General features: G+C 37.1%; 1 protein-coding gene across 2 annotated transcripts in view; it reads right to left on the bottom strand.

Annotated features, from left to right (window-relative positions):
- Window positions 1-222: 222 nt before the first annotated feature.
- Window positions 223-20,403, bottom strand: part of DSC3 (desmocollin 3) — a 51,503-nt gene continuing 31,322 nt past the window's right edge. Inside the window, exons 10-17 of one of the 2 annotated variants that reach the window (XM_008507644.2) lie at window positions 16,812-17,071; window positions 16,557-16,699; window positions 15,417-15,641; window positions 12,979-13,203; window positions 10,899-11,020; window positions 6,523-6,780; window positions 4,177-4,219; window positions 223-4,094 (exon numbers count right to left, since the gene is read on the bottom strand). In XM_008507644.2, the coding sequence (XP_008505866.1) occupies window positions 4,193-4,219; window positions 6,523-6,780; window positions 10,899-11,020; window positions 12,979-13,203; window positions 15,417-15,641; window positions 16,557-16,699; window positions 16,812-17,071 (1,260 nt within the window). In that variant the 3' untranslated portion in view covers window positions 223-4,094; window positions 4,177-4,192. The remainder of the gene's footprint in view (window positions 4,095-4,176; window positions 4,220-6,522; window positions 6,781-10,898; window positions 11,021-12,978; window positions 13,204-15,416; window positions 15,642-16,556; window positions 16,700-16,811; window positions 17,072-20,403) is intronic. The other variant, XM_008507643.2, reaches the window with a different exon arrangement.

The raw sequence follows: 20,403 nt of genomic DNA on the forward strand, positions 1-20,403 counted from the left end.
TATAGATACCACTTGTAAAGCTGTGCCTCACAGAGTGACCTCCTCCCAAACAGTATATATTAACGATGTTGACAATTTGATAATGACCTGATGTCTAAAATACTCCCCAGTAATACAACCAAGGCATTACAGAGCATCTCTATTTCCATGCCAGTCTTAAGCACAATTTTTCAATATGATCACCTTGGAATCATTTAATCTCTAAACAGAGAAAAGACAAAATCAAGTTAACATTGTTTTATTACCTTCTATATCTGTAAATACTACTTTACACATCCAATTTTTGCTTACTTTAACCTGCCATGTTTTCTTTAAAAGCAAAGTCACTTCTTTGAATAGCAAAATTAAAGCTCTGTTAGAAACGTTGCAAAACAAACCTTACTGCATTTTAGACAGTTAACTGCTTCCTTATAAAAATAAGAAAAAACAGTCTGCACACTTGCATTAAAAATTCAAAAGCATTTGCCAGAGAAAAAAAATGAAAGCTTTAAAAAGATATTTTCTTTCACACTAAAACAGCATAATTTTCATGTTACACAAACAAGGGAAGAAGAACACTACATGTTAAAAATAAGACTTTAAATAGAAAATTACCCTTACGAAAGAATAAGTCGAAAAATCTAGATTTCAGGGGCAAATTAGAAAACAGAAAATGCAGCATCAAACAAAAACTTTTAGACACACATCTAACTGAAGGTCTTCTATCTTAGTGCCCAGAGGGCTCCATAACAAATAAACATTCCCTATGAACCCGTGTCTATTCTGCATAACCAGTTCAGGCCCATTCCGTAAATATCTCCAGACTCCATGTAGTTAGCTCTCTTCTTGATTCCACACTCCAAATAAGGTGAGCTGGGGAGAAAGGGTTGGTGACACCTCCCCCAAATCAAATATAGCTGCCACAGGCTTGAGAAAAGAAGGAAAAGGAAAGGCCTAGCCTAGGAAAAATTAAATAGCAAGCAATGTCGCCTTTACTATCACTCAAGTCCCTCTGTTAGCCTCTCTCCTGCCATTGAAGGCCTGAGTTTTCACGTTGTTCTCTGACTGTCCGAATACTCCAATAGAGCATGTGCTCTCCCAAACTTCCCTCTCTCCCCAAATGACCACTCGATCTTTTTTCTTTCCTCTACCCAAAATTCCTATTTTTTAAATTTTAAAAATCCTTGTAAGAAAACAATCTCAAAAAAATTAAGTCATATGAAAGGGTGATTGACAGTCTGCAGTCTTTGCCACCTAAGTGTTATTGACAACGTTGGGAGAGATTTGGGGGGCCTGATGGGAGGGCTAGATTTACTTTAATCACACCAACACCATTTTAAAACAGGGCACTGAATAGGAAAATGACATTTTATAGTTCCTAGGCTTTGATTAGGACACAGTGCAAATGGTGGGCTTTGATTTTAGGACAATCATGTCCCACTCAATCCTTTCAGTAAGATTTGCAAACCCAGCTCCCTTTATCCTCTAAAATCTGACCAAGAGGACATGGTTAATTGGCTCTAAATGTTTTTTACACGTCGGTTGGTAGGAGAGAGAAGGAAAATGGCGATAGAGGATTTACTTTCAACAGAATTAGGTTAAATAAAGTTTTAGTAATAGCTCGAAGAAAAGCATTTCATTTCTGCAACCCACCCCCTGAGGTCAGGGAGCCCTAGCTGTGATAGTCTTCACCAGCTTGCACCCAATTTGTAGATGTGGAAACAGGCTGCAAAGCAAATCTACCGTTCCACCTGGTTCCCTCTTTCCTTTCCAATGAAACTAGAAAAGTTTAACTAGCTGTATTCAGTTTTAAACAAATGACACAAATATACATGAACTATTTCCTGACGTGCTTAGTTATCAAGAAGCATATAAGAACTAAACATAAGAGGTTCTCCTTTTTTTTAAATACTGTATTTCCATTGTGGGACATACCCCAGTCTCATTTTAAATCATGATCATCTTCTCTTTTGTTTTTCATTTCATTTTAAATGTTGCATTGGTTGTTTTATTTATGTGTGTTTGTGTATATATATGCATGTGTGTATATACAGTCAGTTTAAACTATATTCTTACAGAACATGGCCACTTCATGAGCTAGCTCAACAAATTCAGCCTACAAAGTCAAATTTTGTGGGGAGCGGGTGGCGGGTGGGGAATAGGTCTCAATTCCTTACAGCTGCAAAATTTTTAAGTTAATTTTTTTTTTTTAGGAAGATCAGCCCTGGGCTAACCTCGGCTGCCAATCCTCCTCTTTTTGCTGAGGAAGACTGGCCCTGAGCTCACATCTGTGCCCATCTTCCTCTACTTTATATGTGGGACACCTACCACAGCCTGGCTTGCCAAGCGGTACCATGTCCACACCTGGGATCTGAACTGGCGAACCCCGGGCTGCCAAAGCAGAACGTGTGCACTTAACTGCTGTGCCACCAGGCCAGCCCCTTAAGTTAATTTAATCTTGTTTCTCTTCCAAAATTTTCTTCAACTAGTGATACCTAATATTTGTTGCTATGTTTTATACTGTCACTTGAAATGAGAATACAACAATGTGATACTAGATTTATCATAAGATTAACATTAGTTATTAGAAGTTTAAACACCATCGCTATGGGGTAGTTTGCAAGGTCTTCCAGGGTCTCCATCACATGAACAACTTTGAGAAGCACTACATTTAAGCAACATCTTGGAAGATATGAAATTGCACCTACGGCTTAAGTTTCACTACATTCTTTTAATTCTTTACAGTATTTTGTAACATTTACCTGCTGTAATAAGGAGCAATGTATTTTGTTTGATAATGGTAGTGAATGGAGATGCATGCTTACCCCTCGTTGCTACTCATAACTATGATGGGAGCGGAGCCTGTTTCTTCAGACTATATGACATAACCACAATCCACCTGAAGCTAACATATTCTAATTGCAAATGACTACTATCGAGAGAAAACTGTCATATGTGCTAAGCTTGTAAATGGAAATATGAAAGTACAATACCCTAGAGAAGAAAAGAACTTTTTCTCAGCATAATTTTCATTACAGGCAAGTTATCAATAGTAGTCTTGAATCTCAGGAAAAAAAGTGTTAAGACTTGTGATTACAATCTCAATAGAAGATCTTAGCATTTTTCTTTTAAAATATTGGCAATAACTCTCTGTACGGTGAATATAGTTTCGTTTTTTGAGAATCAGAAAACTTAGACATATTCCTCATAACAATCCTTTTGTAAACCACAAAACACACTTTCAAAACCGCAAAAACAGCACAAATTTTTGGTCTACACTTTCCTGGTGTAGTTTAAAGTCGTGGCTATCTATTTTTGAGCTCTTTCTAGGGCAACTCAGTAGACAAGACTGCTCCTCACGATCTTATTGCTAACCAGAAGGAAAACCAAATTCTAGTAGCCTTAAGGGCTACTGATGAGGTGCTACTGGTTTTTTACAGCTAAAAGATCTAACATCATTTGCCATTGTGTTTGATACAATGCTATTCCACTTAAATCTAAATCTGGAACAAGAACAGAATTTCTGGCCCAGATAGCTGTTCTGCTATATTCAATCAAGTACAGCTTAGCTATTGTTGGACTAATATTTACCCAACATATTCACTGGGAAAATATCTATAAAAGAGAGCAGGTCCTTTATAGACCTTAATTCAATGCTACAGCACAAGATTTGTCTATTTACTCAGTGGTAAAAAAGGCAAAATATGTTTTAACATTTTAAACTTCTTGGAAAAGATATGCAACAAACTGCTATAAAAATACACATTGGTAAATAGCACAATTCACAATTTAGAAAAATCGCTATATATATTCATATATATATTAGAAATTGAAATTGAATTTTACAATATCCCTTTTGGAATCCTCCAGAATGTCTGGTAAAGACACGCCTCACGCCTAATTGTAGCACTTTAACATTATCTCTTTGTGCACGTTTCTGCTAAGGCAGTAAATTTGGCTTCCAAATTATTTAGAAAGTCAAGGCCATCCTCTTCCTGCTTTTCACTGCAGCAACCTACAGAACCAGCTGGAGATCCTCGTCCTTCATAGTTGTATGTAAGGACGTAATCTTGGGATGGCACGTGGTCGTCACTCTGATTACACAGACGCAATTTCTGTAAAATAAAAAAAAAAGAATTGCATTATTGCTTTAAAAACACTTAAACATATGAACATAAAATTTATTTTTTTATTTACCTTTTATGTTTAATTTTTAACCAGTGTGTCCTCTAACGGAGTCCTACACACAAAAAATGCACACAATTGGTCGATATCACAACCACACCATAAAGTCAGTATATTTTACATTTCTAATAATAGATACAAATAAAAAATTATATATGCAAGTGTTATATTTAAGTACATTTAAATTATCATTAAATGCTTATTCCTAAATTTATATTTAGAGGGCAGGCTAGTCCACAGCATGGCGACAACACACAAAGTGATTAAGAATCTGACCTTGAATAGTCAAACAGTCCTATTTCGAGTCATAGCTCTGGCTTTACCAACTAGCTATACGAGTTTGAGCAAGTTACTAAACATCTTTAAGTTTGACTCTCCTTACATCTACAATGGGAATACAGACAGTGACTGTCTCCCAAGATCATCATTAAATGATGAAATGAGTACATGAAAAATACCCTTTATACATCCAGGACATAGTAAATGTTTAAAAAATGTCAACCAAAATTGCTATTATATGCAGTTATAAAGTAGGTAAGAATTACCTCATTGGCTTTAGAATCAAGTCTCCGAGATAGCCAAAACATGATAAAATGAGAGATGCATAGTGAAATTAAAAATAATCAACACATCGGGGCTGGCCCAGTGGTGTAATGGTCAGGTTTGCATGCTCTGCTTCAGGGGCTAGGGGTTCCAGGGTTCAGATCCCTGGCACAAACCCACACACAGCTCATCAAGCCGTGCTGTGGTGGTGTCCCACATACAAAACAGAGGAAGACTGGCACAGATACTAGCTCAGGGACAATCTTCCTCAAGCAAAAAAGAGGAAGATTGGCAACAGATGTTAGCTCAGAGCCAATCTTCTCCAGCAAAAATAAATCAGTATAACCCACATTGCAAAAACTGGGCCTTCAGAATAGAGAAGCCAAGCATTCGGCCACGCATACCCTCACTGTCTGTCACTGGCCCATCTGTCGACTTGTCAACTCCTGTGCGTTCTCCCTTTCTCACGTGTGCCCATTCCCTCTCTAACTGGGAGCTTATTTCCTTGGTTTATATTATCAAGCATCTTTCTTGATGGCCTTTTTAGCCTCGTATCCCATTACCTGAGGAGCACAGTGAAGAATACTCCTAAGAGTGCTTCTTAAGCATCACTCCTTCTCAACCTGATCTGATATGATACTGACTGTCTAGAAACAGAAAAAGGATTAACACTTGAATTGGACAAAAAGAAAAATATGCTATGGGCACACGATAAGCCACAGCCGTGTCCTGGAATGTTGCCCATTTGCAGTCTACTAAAGGATTAAGGGCTTCTGATCCAGTGTTTGTGTTAGAATGATACCGGAAGCCTCTGATAAAAAAAAGTGAAAACTTAGTAACAGAAAGAATATTTGATCCAGTGGTTCTCTCCCTGAGTTGCACATGTGAATCACCCGACAAGCTTAAAAAAAAAAAAAAACAATGAAATCAGAATCTTTCAAGGTGGAGTATGGGCATTAGTATTTTTTAAACGCTCCCCAGGGGATTTTTTTTTTTTAAAGATTGGCACCTGCGCTAACACCTGTTGCCAATCTTTTCTTTTCTTCGTCTTCTCCCCAAAGCCCCCCAGTACATAGTTGTATACTCTAGCTTCAGGTCCCTCTGGTTGTGGCATGTGGGACACTGTCTCAGCATGACCTGACGAGTGGTGCCATGTCCGCACCCAGGATCCGAACCAGTGAAATCCTGGGCTGCCGAAGCAAAGTGTGAAGTTAACCACTCGGCCATGGGGCCGGCCCCCTCCCAGGGGATTCTGATGTGCTGCCAGGATTGAAAACCCCTTATTTAATCGCTCCATCCTTTCACATCCTAGCTCTCTTCTGAGTAAAAATACTTTATATTTGCATGGTTCTTTTTGCATTAAAAATAGTTCAGATAGATCATATTATTTAATGTTCATCCTAGAATTGTGTACAGATGCTTTGTTTTCACAAAGAAATGCAGATTTGATTTGTGGAGTTTTGCGATTGTGTGGAATGAGGGTTTTTTTCCCCCATATTCTTCTATATTAAAAGCATTCGTGAGGTGAACACCCAGAAATGAAACGTAACTTTAGTGAGGGATATTGGAAACCTCCAATTTTCATGAAATTCTAGAAATTAAAAGAAATATGACATGAAATAAAATCCCCTTTATATGAAATAATGTAACAAAATCAAAGAGCAGGGGAAAAAAATAGCCAGAGAATGAGAGAGAAAGAGGATACACTGAAGAATACAGAAAAGCAGTTTCTGAAAAATATATGCTCATTTCAATTTCTTATTCTTCTCCACTTGGACATGTAATCAAGGAGTCAAATCACTTAGGGAAACTCACTTCACCAAGACGGGGCTGAGTGAAACTATGCCACTCTGAGTAAGTGTATCTGCAGTTGTCCGTGTCCACATGTCCCCCCCTGCAGGAATCCAGGGTGTGATGGTGTCCGGCCCCTCCGCACGATTCCAAGGTCTGGTGTCCTCCTTTCATCAGTTCAATGGTTTCCTGCCCTCCATTCTTGACTCCTGATCCCAGAGTACCACAAAAGCCTTGACTAGAGTTGTTGACTGTCTGGGTCATAAACCCATTGCCAGAACACTGAAATAAAAATAGAACACCATTCGTATTGGGAGGAAATGGATTACAATAAAGTCACAGGAAGACAAGGGAGAGAGAACATTTTTTTCAACCTTGTATTCATTTATTCATTCATTCAACAGATATTCATCACTTTCCAATTAGGGGCCTAGACTAGGGATGCAAAGATAGATCTGGTCCCTCAGTGGCTCCAAGAAGTGCTTATTCCAATGAGGCAGAAAATAGATTATTACTTTAAGAATATAATTATTCTCCTATAGGGGTGAAGGCAGAATACTATAGGAGCACAGAGAAAGAGTATAAAATCCAAACCCAGAAAGGGTAAGCGATGTAGACTGGGAAAACTCTGAGCCAAGGGACTTCTACTGAGAGATGTAGAGAAGAATACAGCAGCCGCAGGATGGCCTAGCGGCAAAGGCAAATGGGATGCTTTAGGGGACCTCAACTTCAGCCCGCTGAGAATGGCTACCACATAGAGTTCAAAGAGCAGGAGAAAACTGGAAGGTCATAAAAGGCCAGAAGACATAAAGATCTATACGCCATGCTAAAAAATTTAGACCATCACGGAGATGAGAGGGATTCAAAGAAGGGTTTTCATAACAGAGGAGGAATGATTTTTAAAAAATCATTCTAAGTAACAATGTGAAAGACAAATAAGAAAAAGACAAGTTTAGTGTCATGGAGATCAAACAGGTCACTGAATTATTCTAAGTGAAAAATAATAAGAATCTAAGCCAAAGTAGAAGCTGTGATGATTACAAGAAGTGGATGGACTCCAGAGAGAGCTTACTGGTGGTTAGATGGACGAGGCAGCAAGGGGAAGGGTCAAGAATGATTCCTAAGTGCTCTGCTTGTGCAACTAGATTGATGGTACAACTCACACTGAATTAGGGAAGAAGGAAGTGCTTACGGGCAAGAGGAGGGTGAGCAATTCCATTCTGGATGTGGTTAACTTGAGAAACTTGTGGGACGTCCAAGATGAGTATATAAATATGTGGATCTGGAGCTCAGGTGAGAGATTTGAGCTGGAGCTAGAATGCTGGGAGTCACTACCCTATATGTGGTAGCTGAAGCCCTGGGAATAAATGAGATCACCCAGAGAAAATTGCAGACTAAAAGAAAAGAAGGTTAAGAATAAAATTACAAGAAAAATCACATGTTAAGGGGCAGACAAAGGAATTACAACTGTGACAGAATTGATCTGAAATAGCTATTGAGATGATGGAACCAAAGAGGCATGACTAAAGCCATGTAAGAAGGATTACAGTAAGGAGGTCAATAACGTAGAAAAAAAACAAAGTAGGATAAGAACTAGTTCAAATAAAGTAAGCAGCCATAGGGTTCAAGTAAAAGAGTGGCCATTGGTAAGTGAGAGAACAGGAAGTGACGTCACAGAGAAATCAAGTATAAATCTTTATTTCTAAAGGTTCAGTTTCAAAGAAAGAGATATGGAGGGAACTAGAAAAAGACGAAGAGTCAAGGGAATTTTTTTAAATGAAAAAGACTGATTGACTAAACATTAACTTAATGCTGGAACTTCACACCAACCCTCTGCGCCACAGGTGGGAAGCTGAGTTACAGCGGTAACCTCAGCCTGTCAGTACTCATTACAAACCATTACTTTCATGACAAGATCTCCATTATAATCAGGCTTCATTGTGCCATCTTCTTATCAATTTATTTTTTTTTCTATTTAATATGCAGAGCCTCTACCTAAACTAGAAGATTTTCAAGTTCAGAAGATTTACCGAGCCTGAAATAGATCTATAAAAGTCATACATACTATCTCATTGCCTTAGAACAAAATGCCAGAAAAAAAGAACTGAAAAGTAGCCATTTGGTGGCACTGCTACTCTATATGTTTTGTTTAGGTTGCTGCTATAGTAAATTTCTATTACAAAAAACAAAAATTCTGATTATCAAATCTCTTTGATGGTATAATTTTGTCATGATAAGTACATGCTCAGAGATCATATTTCTAAGCTAATGAAAGGAGAAGTGAAAATAAACTAAAATCAAGGCTGAGCCTACAGTGCTGTTTCACATTCTCCCTCTCCTCCATTCCTTCCTGCCCACCTCTCCAAGTGCATTCCCCAAAGTTTATTCTCACAGAGGATCAACAACTCCTCCTCCACGTCAGTAATTTCCACATTTACGCTCCCAGTTCTGATTTGTCACCCAACTCCTAACTCCATCTGAAGGCCTTTAACTCAAACTCGGATCCAGAACTAAAGTCACCACTCTTACTCACTGTACTAAAATGAGTTTATATGTGTACTATGAAATTTTGTTACAGTTTGTAAAAATATGCCTCAAATTATGTTTTGGTATAAATTAATAATTCCAAGTCCTTTTGAGCAGTGTTCCTAACAGGGAACAGGTAAATAAGCGTGAGTATGATATGGTGAAGTGGCGATCAGCTCTTGCATCAAATGGCAAAGAAAAAATATTAGGTAAAGCTCAAGCATTCCATTCTCAGACATAAAATTTGCTATCTACACAAGGACTATCAAGGGATTGAACCTATTTTCTGAATAGGGAGGTAATTACAGGGCTCCACATGTAGATGTGTAGATGGGCTATGACTTTGCATAATGATGGAGAGATGAAAGGGAGAAACAGTCGATAAGAAAGGCATCTTCACTCTGAGAGAGAGAAACGGCTTGATATATCGCCACTGTCCCTGGCTACAGTATCTGTCACTTTGACTCCACTTTTTACTTTGTCCCTCAAAAGTAAACAATCTTATATGTTTAAAAATGTCCCTTATCCATCTCTATTTTAATATTTCAATTACCATCATCCTAGTAGACTCATCTCATGCTTAAACTGTCAAAAGAGCCTAATCCTTTGTCTTCCCCATCCCCGACGTCTTCCTATTCTGGTTGATCACCCTACTGATCCAGCATCACTCTGCTCACATTTTGGCGTTTCCGTGCAAAGTCTTGACTGGCTCTCTCACCAGGAGAATAAATCCAAAGTCTTTAGTGTGGCATATGAAAGTCCCATCTCCCCTCCTTGTTTATATCCTCTCCCCTCCAGGCCTAATTTAAGCTCAAGCCTCTATTCCAACACATCCTTTCTTCCATTCCAAATCAATTTATTTGCTATTTGTTGAACAATCCCTGAAACTTGTCATGTCCTTTCTTATTCTTTAGGCTGTTTTCCTTCTCTTTAGCTATTCCCACCATCTCTTCACTTTCAAGCCCTTCTTCTTTAAATTACAGAAAAATCTGTACCTCTTTCACCAGGACTTCTCAGTTGATCCAGAGGCCATGAATATACTCATGTATCATAAGTATCTTTGAACTCAGTCGGGGCTCTATCATATTGGTGCTAATGGTTTATTGTTATCTTCCTATTTATTTTTCCCATAAATGTAGACTGTATTCCTCATAAATAAATTGAAATCTTTTTGAGGGGAAAACATGCCTTGTAAGAACTTTTTTTATATACTTCCCCGAAAAACAAGAAGCATGATGCCAAGCTCCTCAGAGGTCCCAAGAAATATATAAGGAAAGAGAGTGGCAGTAGTCTTCCAATCTCCACCCCCACACTCCCCGCACACTTTATTCAAACAGGTATTTCTTTGATATTTTCTTAGTTTATCTTGAGAACTTTTAGCAAGTTTATTTTTCCCATTATAAATGGTCAGAGTTAGATAAACAAATAATATCTAGAAATGCACATTGTAGAGAGCAGTCAAAAAGATTATATATAAATATAATATATACAATATAAATATATCATATATATTTATATATAAATATATAATATATATTATTATAAATAATATAATATTATATGTAAACATAATATATATAAAAGATTATTATAAATTCAAAACATCAAAGAACAAGTCTTAAATCACAACACTATGATTTAAAAGGAATAACTTTTAAAAAAGACAACTAAAACGATGCATTGGTTTAAGAAGTTTAATAAATGCCGCTGCCTAAATATTTAAATATTGACAGATAAAATACTTATGCCTACAAAATCAGACCAAATTAAAAATATAAATTAACTTGTAAATCTTGAAAATACTTTATGAGGATGAGTTAAAAAAAATTGTGGGAGATACTCAGAGATAAAAAGTCATTAAAAAAATTACTTACCACTTTATCATCTCCAGGTGCTTCTGTGTTTGATATAATTAAGTTTTGTTGTGCTAAATCTTCAGGAAAACATTTTTTTTTTCTGGCACCAACAACTCCACATACTAGAGTTAGCAACACAGCTGAGTTAAAAAAAAAAAAGTTTAATATACATAGAATAAAATACTTATCTTTTATTTCTTATTATCTAAGGTTCATATGAGGAAAATCAAGCTACTAAGCATGGTGTCCCATGAATTACCTTGGCCTTTGTAAATTAACAGGCCATGATTTAGCTTACAGTTTAAAATTTGAAGTGATGATATGTATATTTTGATTGCAGTCCTCGTTAAGAGTTTAAATTCTACCCATCATATTAAAATATTTAGAATCATAAGTTAAATAGTAAATTTTTAAAAAATGACATTTATGTAAGACCAAACTTTAAAGAGATTTACTGATTCCCAAAAAGATGGTTTGCCTATATTAGGACATGACAAAACAGATGTTTTCCCAGAATAGATTTATCTCTAGGTGTTTTAAAACCTACTTTGTATTTGGTCTACTCAGAATTTTCATTCTACATAACTGTGGGAGGTTGAATATGTGATAATGAAACTAACAGTAATAACAACAATAATTCTTTACAATGTTCTAAAATTCTATAGGAACACAGCCATACCCATCATTTAAATATATTCCAAGCTGCTTTCTTGCTACAAGGGCAGATTTGATTGGTTACAACTGAAATCACATGGTCTGTAAAGTTTAAAATATATACTATTTGGCCTGTTACAGAAAACATGTGCCAAGCCCAGTCTATTCTCTGTGGCCCCTTGTTACCTTCCTGGTTACATTTCTCCCTCCACTCCCGTCATCCACTACTCTCCATGCAAACTGGTCTCCCTGCCATTCCTTCATTTCTCCACACACACTCTCACGATAGGGCCTTTGAACTGACTTGCCCTCTGACTGAAGGCTCTTCCTCCAGGTATTCCACTTGGCTGATTCTTTTACTTCTTCCAAAAACCATCAAAGATACCCTTCTCAGTTAGATTTGACCTAACCATCTACTGAAAATTGCAATCACTAGCACCAATCCCCCACACTCACCCACACACTCTCTACAGCTCTACAGACCCTAATTAGTTTGCTCTATTTTTTTCCGCCACAGCATTTACTGTATTTGTTTACTGTCACAAGGCTGTTTGTTTTTCTTTGTTTATTTTTGTCTGTTTTCTTGATGGATGAGTCCCAAGCACCTAGACACAGTTTCTGGCATATAGTAGATGTTTGACATATATTTATTTTGTCAAGGTGATGAAAAATAATGAACAGTTATTGGAAAAATACCATACACTGTTCTAAGCTCTTCACATGCATTAACTCAATTAATCTTCATGGGTACCCCATAAAGTAGGCTACTATAATTATCTCTTTTTACAGATGAGGAAACCAAAGCACAGTTAAGTAACCTGCCCCAGGTTGCATGGCTTGCAAATAATAGGGCTGGCATACAAACCCGGACAGTCTGGTTCCAGAGTCTTGGTCTTAACCACTAATCCTATCACAGAACAAAGGAACAACAGCTAATCTAGGCTAGAGGTTTCGATAGAAATAAAAAGAAAGGAAAAAATATGATACCATTGAGAACTACACAACTGGTGAGAAGGAGGTTAATAGAATTCAAAACTGGCAAGATATACCCAAGAAGAGATATTGCTGTGATCTGAACATCTCCCATAAGTCTGTGGCTGAATGGTGAGAAAGCATGAAATAAAAATGGCTCTTAGTGTAATTTCATAGAGCAGAAGATTTAGATTGTTTTATTTAGACCAGGAAATAAAGCTATACGTTGACAGATTTGGCACAAACTAAGGCATTTTCAAGAGTTCTGTCCAAGTATGACATTTTTATCTCAAAAAGGATCTTGGTCCCTCTTACAGAAAATATTCAATCAGAACTCAGATAATAACACAAGGGAATTTGTAAAGGGGACTCACACGTGATGGCTGGGTGGACAAGATTACTTTTTGAAGACCTTTTCCTGCACTCAGGTATTTATCACACATTTTAACTTTAAGTAAGTAAAAGGACTTACAGAAAAGTAACGCCACACCCAGGAGTATCGCAAGGATGGCCCATTTTCCAAGCGTCACATCTGCACTCCTCGAAGCTGCCAGACACTGACTTGGATAATCACAGTCACACAGATTAACTCTCAAGGTTTTTGTCGCAGATTGACCTGCTCTATCTTTTACAGTAATAGGAACATTATATTCTTGAAATGCAGCATTCTTCCAATAGGAAAGACGGGCAGCTGTATCTGAAAGAAAATAAAAGAATTATATTTTTAATGAACATTTATTCTTCCCTTAACATTTGTTTCACCACTCTTATTTTTAAAGACATTATTCTCAAGGAACTGCCTGCCATACGAAACGAATAAAAATGGATGACGACCTTCAACCTTTTCAAGCACTAATATTACCATATATGTGTTGCCCATTGCAACTTTTTAGAAGAGAGGCTTAAAGAAATAATTTGGCATCGGAGTGACTCAGTAACATTTCAGCAATATTTAATATTCCCTTATCTATTCCCTTATCTACAAACTAATGGTGCTAGATTTGCTCTTAACATACACTTCAAGCATTTTTCTGTAGTACCAGTTTATGGCACTCATAAAGAATTAACACCAATCATTACACATAAAGGATGTCTTAAGTTCACATTCTCTTAACCATTCACCTTCTGGGACCTGTCCATTATCCTTATGTATAGGGCAGTGTTTCAAAGCACAATAGACCCTTTGTTATTAATGTCTTCCCTCTGAAGTCATCTCAATACCACAAAGCTAATTAATGTCACCCAGACTAGGTATAAGGCTTACACAAAAACACAGATATTTATATCATAGCAATATGTTTTGATCAACTGTGGTATTTCCTCAATAGTCTTAGCATCGTATTTTAATGACTTTATTATCAACTGACCAAAAGCTTCACACACCTTCAATGGCAATTATAACCTTTTGAGTTTTGCCGTAAGTGAAATGACAAATTAGCATAATGCACATCCTGGAAGTCATCCGTAAGTTCTAAGTCCTTCTTAAAGGCCCTGTTATAGCTGCTAAGAACTTCAAAGATTTTTGGCGGCACTTCATACTTAAAGCTCCCCAGAGGAATGTGAGTGACTACTTGGGTTTCTTTGGAACCCTTCAGGATCATACTGGGCTTAAGGTAAAGTCTTCAAGCCCTCTCCTCCCTCAAGACCCCGAGCTGAGCCCTGTCACGTCTCCTTCATTCATCCTAGTGCAGCAGCCTCTGAATTTTCCTCGCTACTCAACTCTGCCCTCCTCAAATTGCCCTAACGTCACCAATGTCAACTTTTGAAGACTTGAGTCTGGGTACAGCACTGCCTTACCAGCACACTCCCAATGCACACCTGCTGTCACCTCCTGTACAGGTGTCAGTCTCCTTTGCCTGGTACATAAGGCCCTTCACCCCAGATGCCATCCTTCTGCCCACTCAATCTCGGCATTCCTACTAAAACCTTCTCGACTCTAACAACACTGATTACTGATTCCCCTAGTATTTTCCTTCTTTATGCATATTTATCAATCAATATTGATTAAACAAACATTTAGTAAGCAGTTAGTATCTACTAAGCACTGGGCTACGTGCTGGAAATACACAGATGGATTATAAATATCCTGAGAAACACATGTATTGGAGGCGAAAAGTAAAAGGATGATAATACAACATGAAAGGAGCTATAAAAAAGGTAAGAAAAGGTCACAGTGCCACTCTTTCTACTTCAAGAAAGACTTCACAGACATGAGCATCTGAACTGGAGTCATGACTATCTTGTTGATCTTTCTATTTATCCCCAGAATCTGGAACAGTGGCTGGTGGATAGTAAGTACTCCATAAATAATACAAATTAATATCAAGCTAAGAAATGGGAAGAAGGTATTCAAGGCAAAAGGGGACAGCATGCACAAAAGTCCAGTTGCATGAAATAGCACAACATAGTAACAAATCAGCAGTGAACTGTGGCCGAAATATAGAATACTACACTCTCCAGAAATCACTAGCACAGGAGGCTCCCCTGGAAGGCTCCACCGTCACGTCTCTGTCCACATCTCACCATCTTTCCTTCCAGAACTATAGAGTGTTTGTCCCATACACCCAGATTCCTCATTTCCGGAGTTTGTTTACAATAAAATTTAAACTTCTCACGTTCTGTTCTCTCTTCCCCTTACTGGAGTTACTTTAAAAACACAACAAAAACAATTTGTCTTAATGATAAGCTGCCCAATATCCTAAGAAGCTTTTTTGTCTTTGTTGTAAATGTAAATTTTGCCTTCATAAAAATTACCATTTTTCATTTTATATACAACATATAACACAGACCTCATACAATATTCATAAAAGGTTAGCCTTATAAAATATGTTAATGAGAATATTAAAGTAAACAAGTAAATCCACTTTCAGTTATTTCAGAGCACATAAATCATTATTTTTGGTTAAATACCATTAACTTTGGTAAGGGTCCATATTCTACTGGTTTCTGGAGAAGGGTTTGCCAAGCTGAAATAAAACGGAGCACCATGGATACGTTCGTCTGGATCAACAGCTGAAATGTCAATATAACCCATCTTTGGTTTACAGATTACTAAATAATTTTGAAGTATTTCCGGTGGATTATCATTCACATCTTCAATGTTAACTACAAGTGTGCCAGTACATGATCTACCACCTAGGAAGAAAGGGAAAAGGTTCAGAGTAGTTTGTAAATGTTTTCATAGCTTCCTAAGGAAAAAAGTCAACTAGATCCTATATATATGTTTTTTTAAAATAAACTCTGATTATTAGAGGAAACAGTAAAAACAACATACACGGACAAATGAAACCTCCAGACCATCTAAAATGAGTTACTACTGTTGATAATATCAGATATAACTGCCAATAAACCTTTTACCAAAATTATTACCAAACAATAAAAATAAATGTCTGAATTTCAAACTCTCTATTTCCTTGGGTTCCTTCTGGTACAAATGTTAATAAGCAGCAAAGTGGCTACAGAAAAATTATTCTTATCTCAGTGCACATTTCAACCACCTAGGGAGATATTTAAAATATATGATGCTCAGGCTCCCTAACGAGGGATTCTGATACAGTTGGTTTAAGGGAGTGTGGTAGTGTCCACACAGGAATATTTTTTTAGAGTGCTGGAAATTATTTTAACATGAAGCCAGCCAGGGCTGAGAAACTTTGGGTTACTTTAAGGGACAGGGTTCAGGGAAAGGACCATTTTGACCTAATAATCAGCTGCATCATTTAAAGGCTCAATTTAAAGTGACATAAAGAGATCGAGAAGAGTCTAGTAAGACCATTTCACCTAGTCCTAGACTTAAGTTCCCTCTTTGTCCTTTAACATAGGATCTATAGGCACCTAAGGTTCTGCCATGCCGAAGATGTAAAGATGAATAAGACACGGTTTCTTGTCCCCATGCAGTTTCACCTCATTAGACGATTAAGAGAAATGGGAACAGTCTTTAAAGTAATTTCTAAGAATTCCATATTCTTATTACAAGAATAATTCTGCACAAGATAAATTGCAGTTTATTCTCCAATTCCTTTCTGAAATATCATGTTAAAACTTTTTTTTGACCTTGGTCTATTGCCAGGACTGTAACATTATACACGTCATTTCTGGGAGTCACAACCTCCCTGTCCAGGGTTTTGGAAGTTATGATTGATCCCGAAAGCTCATCAATGGTGATCCACTCCTTAGGATCATGCAATTTTTTGTACCTGTTAATAAAAAATAAAAATAGTCTTCAGCAATATGAAATGTATTAAAATAAGTTACTGTCTCAATTATTACAAATACAGTATTTTTACATGGTTATAGATTTCTTTGTACCTTAAGCCATTGCTACTTCTAGTTTCAGTGTCATATGCTTTATAGCCATTGATCTTTGTCCCCACTGCTGAATTTTCTTTAATCCGTACATATTGGGCTGCAGGGCTACATTCAGGCCCTTCATCCTGATCCCTCACACGAACTGTGACTAAGGCTTTGTTCACAGTTGCCATTCTGAGTGCAACATCTCGAGTAAACGGAGCTTCATTGCTCACTCCAATTTCCAAGATCACTTGACGGTTTTCTTCATAATTCAGTGGCTTCAAAAAAAAAGAACATGTATATCAATATCACTGTAAAATACCTTGGGGATTTCAAATAGCAAGTGAACTTTTGTAAATATAAACAGTGCTGCATAAATGCTAAGTTCCCATTTAGTCAATGCTGACGTTCATCCTTTGCTAAACAAAGAGGTGAGTCTTCACTAAGCCTTTAACGAGAGTGGTCCAAAAGTTTCTGCACGGGGTTTTGTAGAGTTGTATAAAAGCAATTCCTGAAATATTTGTATAGTTCATTCTTACTAAGGGAAATTATTCTGAACCTGGAGATAACGCAAAAGGATGACAGTGTTCTTATGACCCTGCTTAGAGCACTGTCTTACGGACCAACCTATGGGTCCTCTGACTCTCCAGGGGAACACAATGTTGTTTGACTTACTGTTTACTATTGACTAGGTCCTAGATATTTTACACCTCTTATAAAATTAGATGTTGACTTAAACAAAATGGAAAAAGTACAATGATTTTATTTCCTCTCTGCTAGAAAAGACATTCCAAATGTTATATTTTAATTATCCCATAAGGCATATAACTGAGCGATCTTATTTCAGCTTTTCCTTTTCTCAAAATCAATCCAGGTTCTCATTTCTTCTTAGGAATCTGCTTTGTCTTTTTGCTGATTCCTTCATTAATGAGTTAAGTAAAACTTTTACCCATGCTATCTATTTTTATGAAAATTATATATATTTTTTTTTGGTGAGGAAGATTGTCACTGAGCTAACATGCGTGCCAATCTTCTTCTATTTTGTACGTGGGACCCCACCACAGCATGGCTTGATGAGTGGTGTGTAGGTCCGCACCTGGGATCCGAACCTGCGAACCCCGGGCCGCCCAAGTGGAGCACGCGAACTTAACCACTGCACCACTACGCCAGTTCCTGAAAATTATATTTTTGACAATTGGAGAAGTATACTTGGGCACTGTCTGCAGTTTATCCATGAAATTCTCACAGTGAAAACGCAGAGGAGTGAGAGAACTATGATGTGCCTAATGATACTATTTATAATCCTCATCCCCATTTTACAAAGCAGGAAAGAGGAGAAGAGGAGATAAACTGATTTTCCCAAAACCAAAAGATATCATTTGAGCTGAAGTTTGAAGCCAGTCAGCCTGGCATGAGTTCATTTCCCTCACCACCACACTATAATCCCTCAGGTATGCAATGCTGCTCAATTGGTTCGCTAGCCTCTAAAAATTTTTAAATCAATTCTTTGATGGTAATTGATTTTTAGACAGCAAATCAAGCAAAACCCATAAAATACTATTTTACACTGTACTGCAAAATTGAAGTACTAACGACAAAGTTGAGATACTAACATCATGAATCCACTAAGAAGTCAGGAAGATTTCTGAATCATAGAACCCACAAAATATATGTGAAACTCTGTGATTTTTTTATGAACACTCCAGGAACTAAAGAATCAGGAGGGAAAAAGGATTAGTATCTGTTTATCTTTTGCTAATGAACACTATCTCACAAATTACATGTGTTGGTATGATCATGCAGAGTCAGAGCATCTCTTGGCAATGAGAAATGGATGGAAATTCAGGAAACAGCTGCTGCACTAGAGGAGACGCAGTTATTCAATCCAGAGCCTCTTGCTAAAGCCTTAGAATTTCTTTATGTAGTTTTTTGGGGCTTAAACTGGATATTGTTTTAGTGGCTTAAAACTCTGGAGGTTAGAAATCTGGTGGGATGAAATCAATGACTAATGAAGAGACATGAGTTCTCTTCTATCACAGGGTACCTTTTTGTTTCATCAATTGTAAACAAAAAGATGTCCAAAAATATCCTGCACTGAGATGCTAACAACTTCCTAGAAAATGAAGTGTTTTCTTGCAGAGAATGACCGAGAACATCTTCTTCTTCATTCAAGTCCGTATGCCCTCTGCTACTGATGATGAAATAGAAAGAAAAAACACTGAGATGGAAAGATTACACAGGACTCAGTTAAAGACTGTATCAGCTCATGCTCTACAGTTCCAGAAGAGTTATCTATTATGGAAAATTAAAACACTAGTCCCAAGAACACGTTAAGACTTTTAAAAAGGTAATAATAATGTCCTCCAATTTGCCGAGTACTTTCATTTTCCTTACTATAATTGAATAGCTCCTAAGGAGGCAGAGAGAAGTATTATTTGCATTTTACAGATAATACAGACGCTAACTTTTCAAGATCACAAAACTATGCAAAGCAATTTAACATGGTGCTTAAGTGCATATCCTTGGAATCAAAGAAATCTAGGTTCAAATCCTCTCTCTACTTCATCCTAGCTGTGTCACTTTGGGAAAGTTTAATTTCTCTGAGACTAAGTTTTCTCTTCTGTACAATTCTTGAAAGAGCAAAATTTAACAATTAGAACACACAGTATGTGCTTTTCCCTATAGGTTTTAGTAATCTCTCAGGCTGTCGTACAGGCAAATGAAGGGGAAGAGTGATGAATTTATTATTAACAGCCAATTTAGTGTAATAATAGGAGACACCAACTAATAAGGCAAAGCATGGAAGCTTTGTTCAGCTAAAAGAAGTAAACCTGATCAATCTTTGGTTTAACCTACTGATTATTTAATCCTATAGGGTATAAAGAAATGAATGAAGTGCACACCCATCCGGAACACAATCCCGCCTAACAAGGAAGGCCCAGTCATTGGAAGAGGAGGCTTCCTTTAAGGCAATCAACACAGTGATGCCATTCATCACTTACTCAGAACGCACAGTGGTTCTGAGTAAGGGCTCTGCGTCAGGCATATCTGGGTTTGCATCCCGGCTGTATCAGCTCCTAGCTATATGAACTGGGGCAAACTACTTCACTTCTTTGGGCTCAGCCTCCTTGTCCAAAAACGAAAAGAGTGATAGTAACAACCAGGGGATTGTTGAGAAGGTTAAATAAATCTTTTAATCCAACGGAGTTTGTTTTGTTTTTTACAATTTCGGAGAATGGGAAAAGAAGGAAAATAAATTATTTTTAAGAAGCAAGCCTAACATTGATATGAAAACGTAAGAGAAACTGTGCAAAGGGAGAAAATTATAAAGTCTTTTTTTTAATTGTAAAATAGCGGTAATAATAAGACCTTATCCTAAGATATTGTGGGAGACGTGACAACTAACTATAACTTACATAAAGTGCCTAATATCATTCTCTGTAACATAAAACATGCTCAGTACATGATAGCTACTTTTAAAATGCTAAAAGTATTTCCTAGATGTGCAAACTAGAATGCAATTATAAAATATAAGTGCAATTATCTTATGTTTAAAAATAATGGAAATAAATGCACAAAAATTTTATTAGGAAAGAAATGTTCTATAGTC

The sequence above is a fragment of the Equus przewalskii genome, chromosome 7, assembly GCF_037783145.1.
Source record: "Equus przewalskii isolate Varuska chromosome 7, EquPr2, whole genome shotgun sequence".
NCBI classification, from domain to species: Eukaryota; Metazoa; Chordata; class Mammalia; order Perissodactyla; family Equidae; genus Equus; species Equus przewalskii.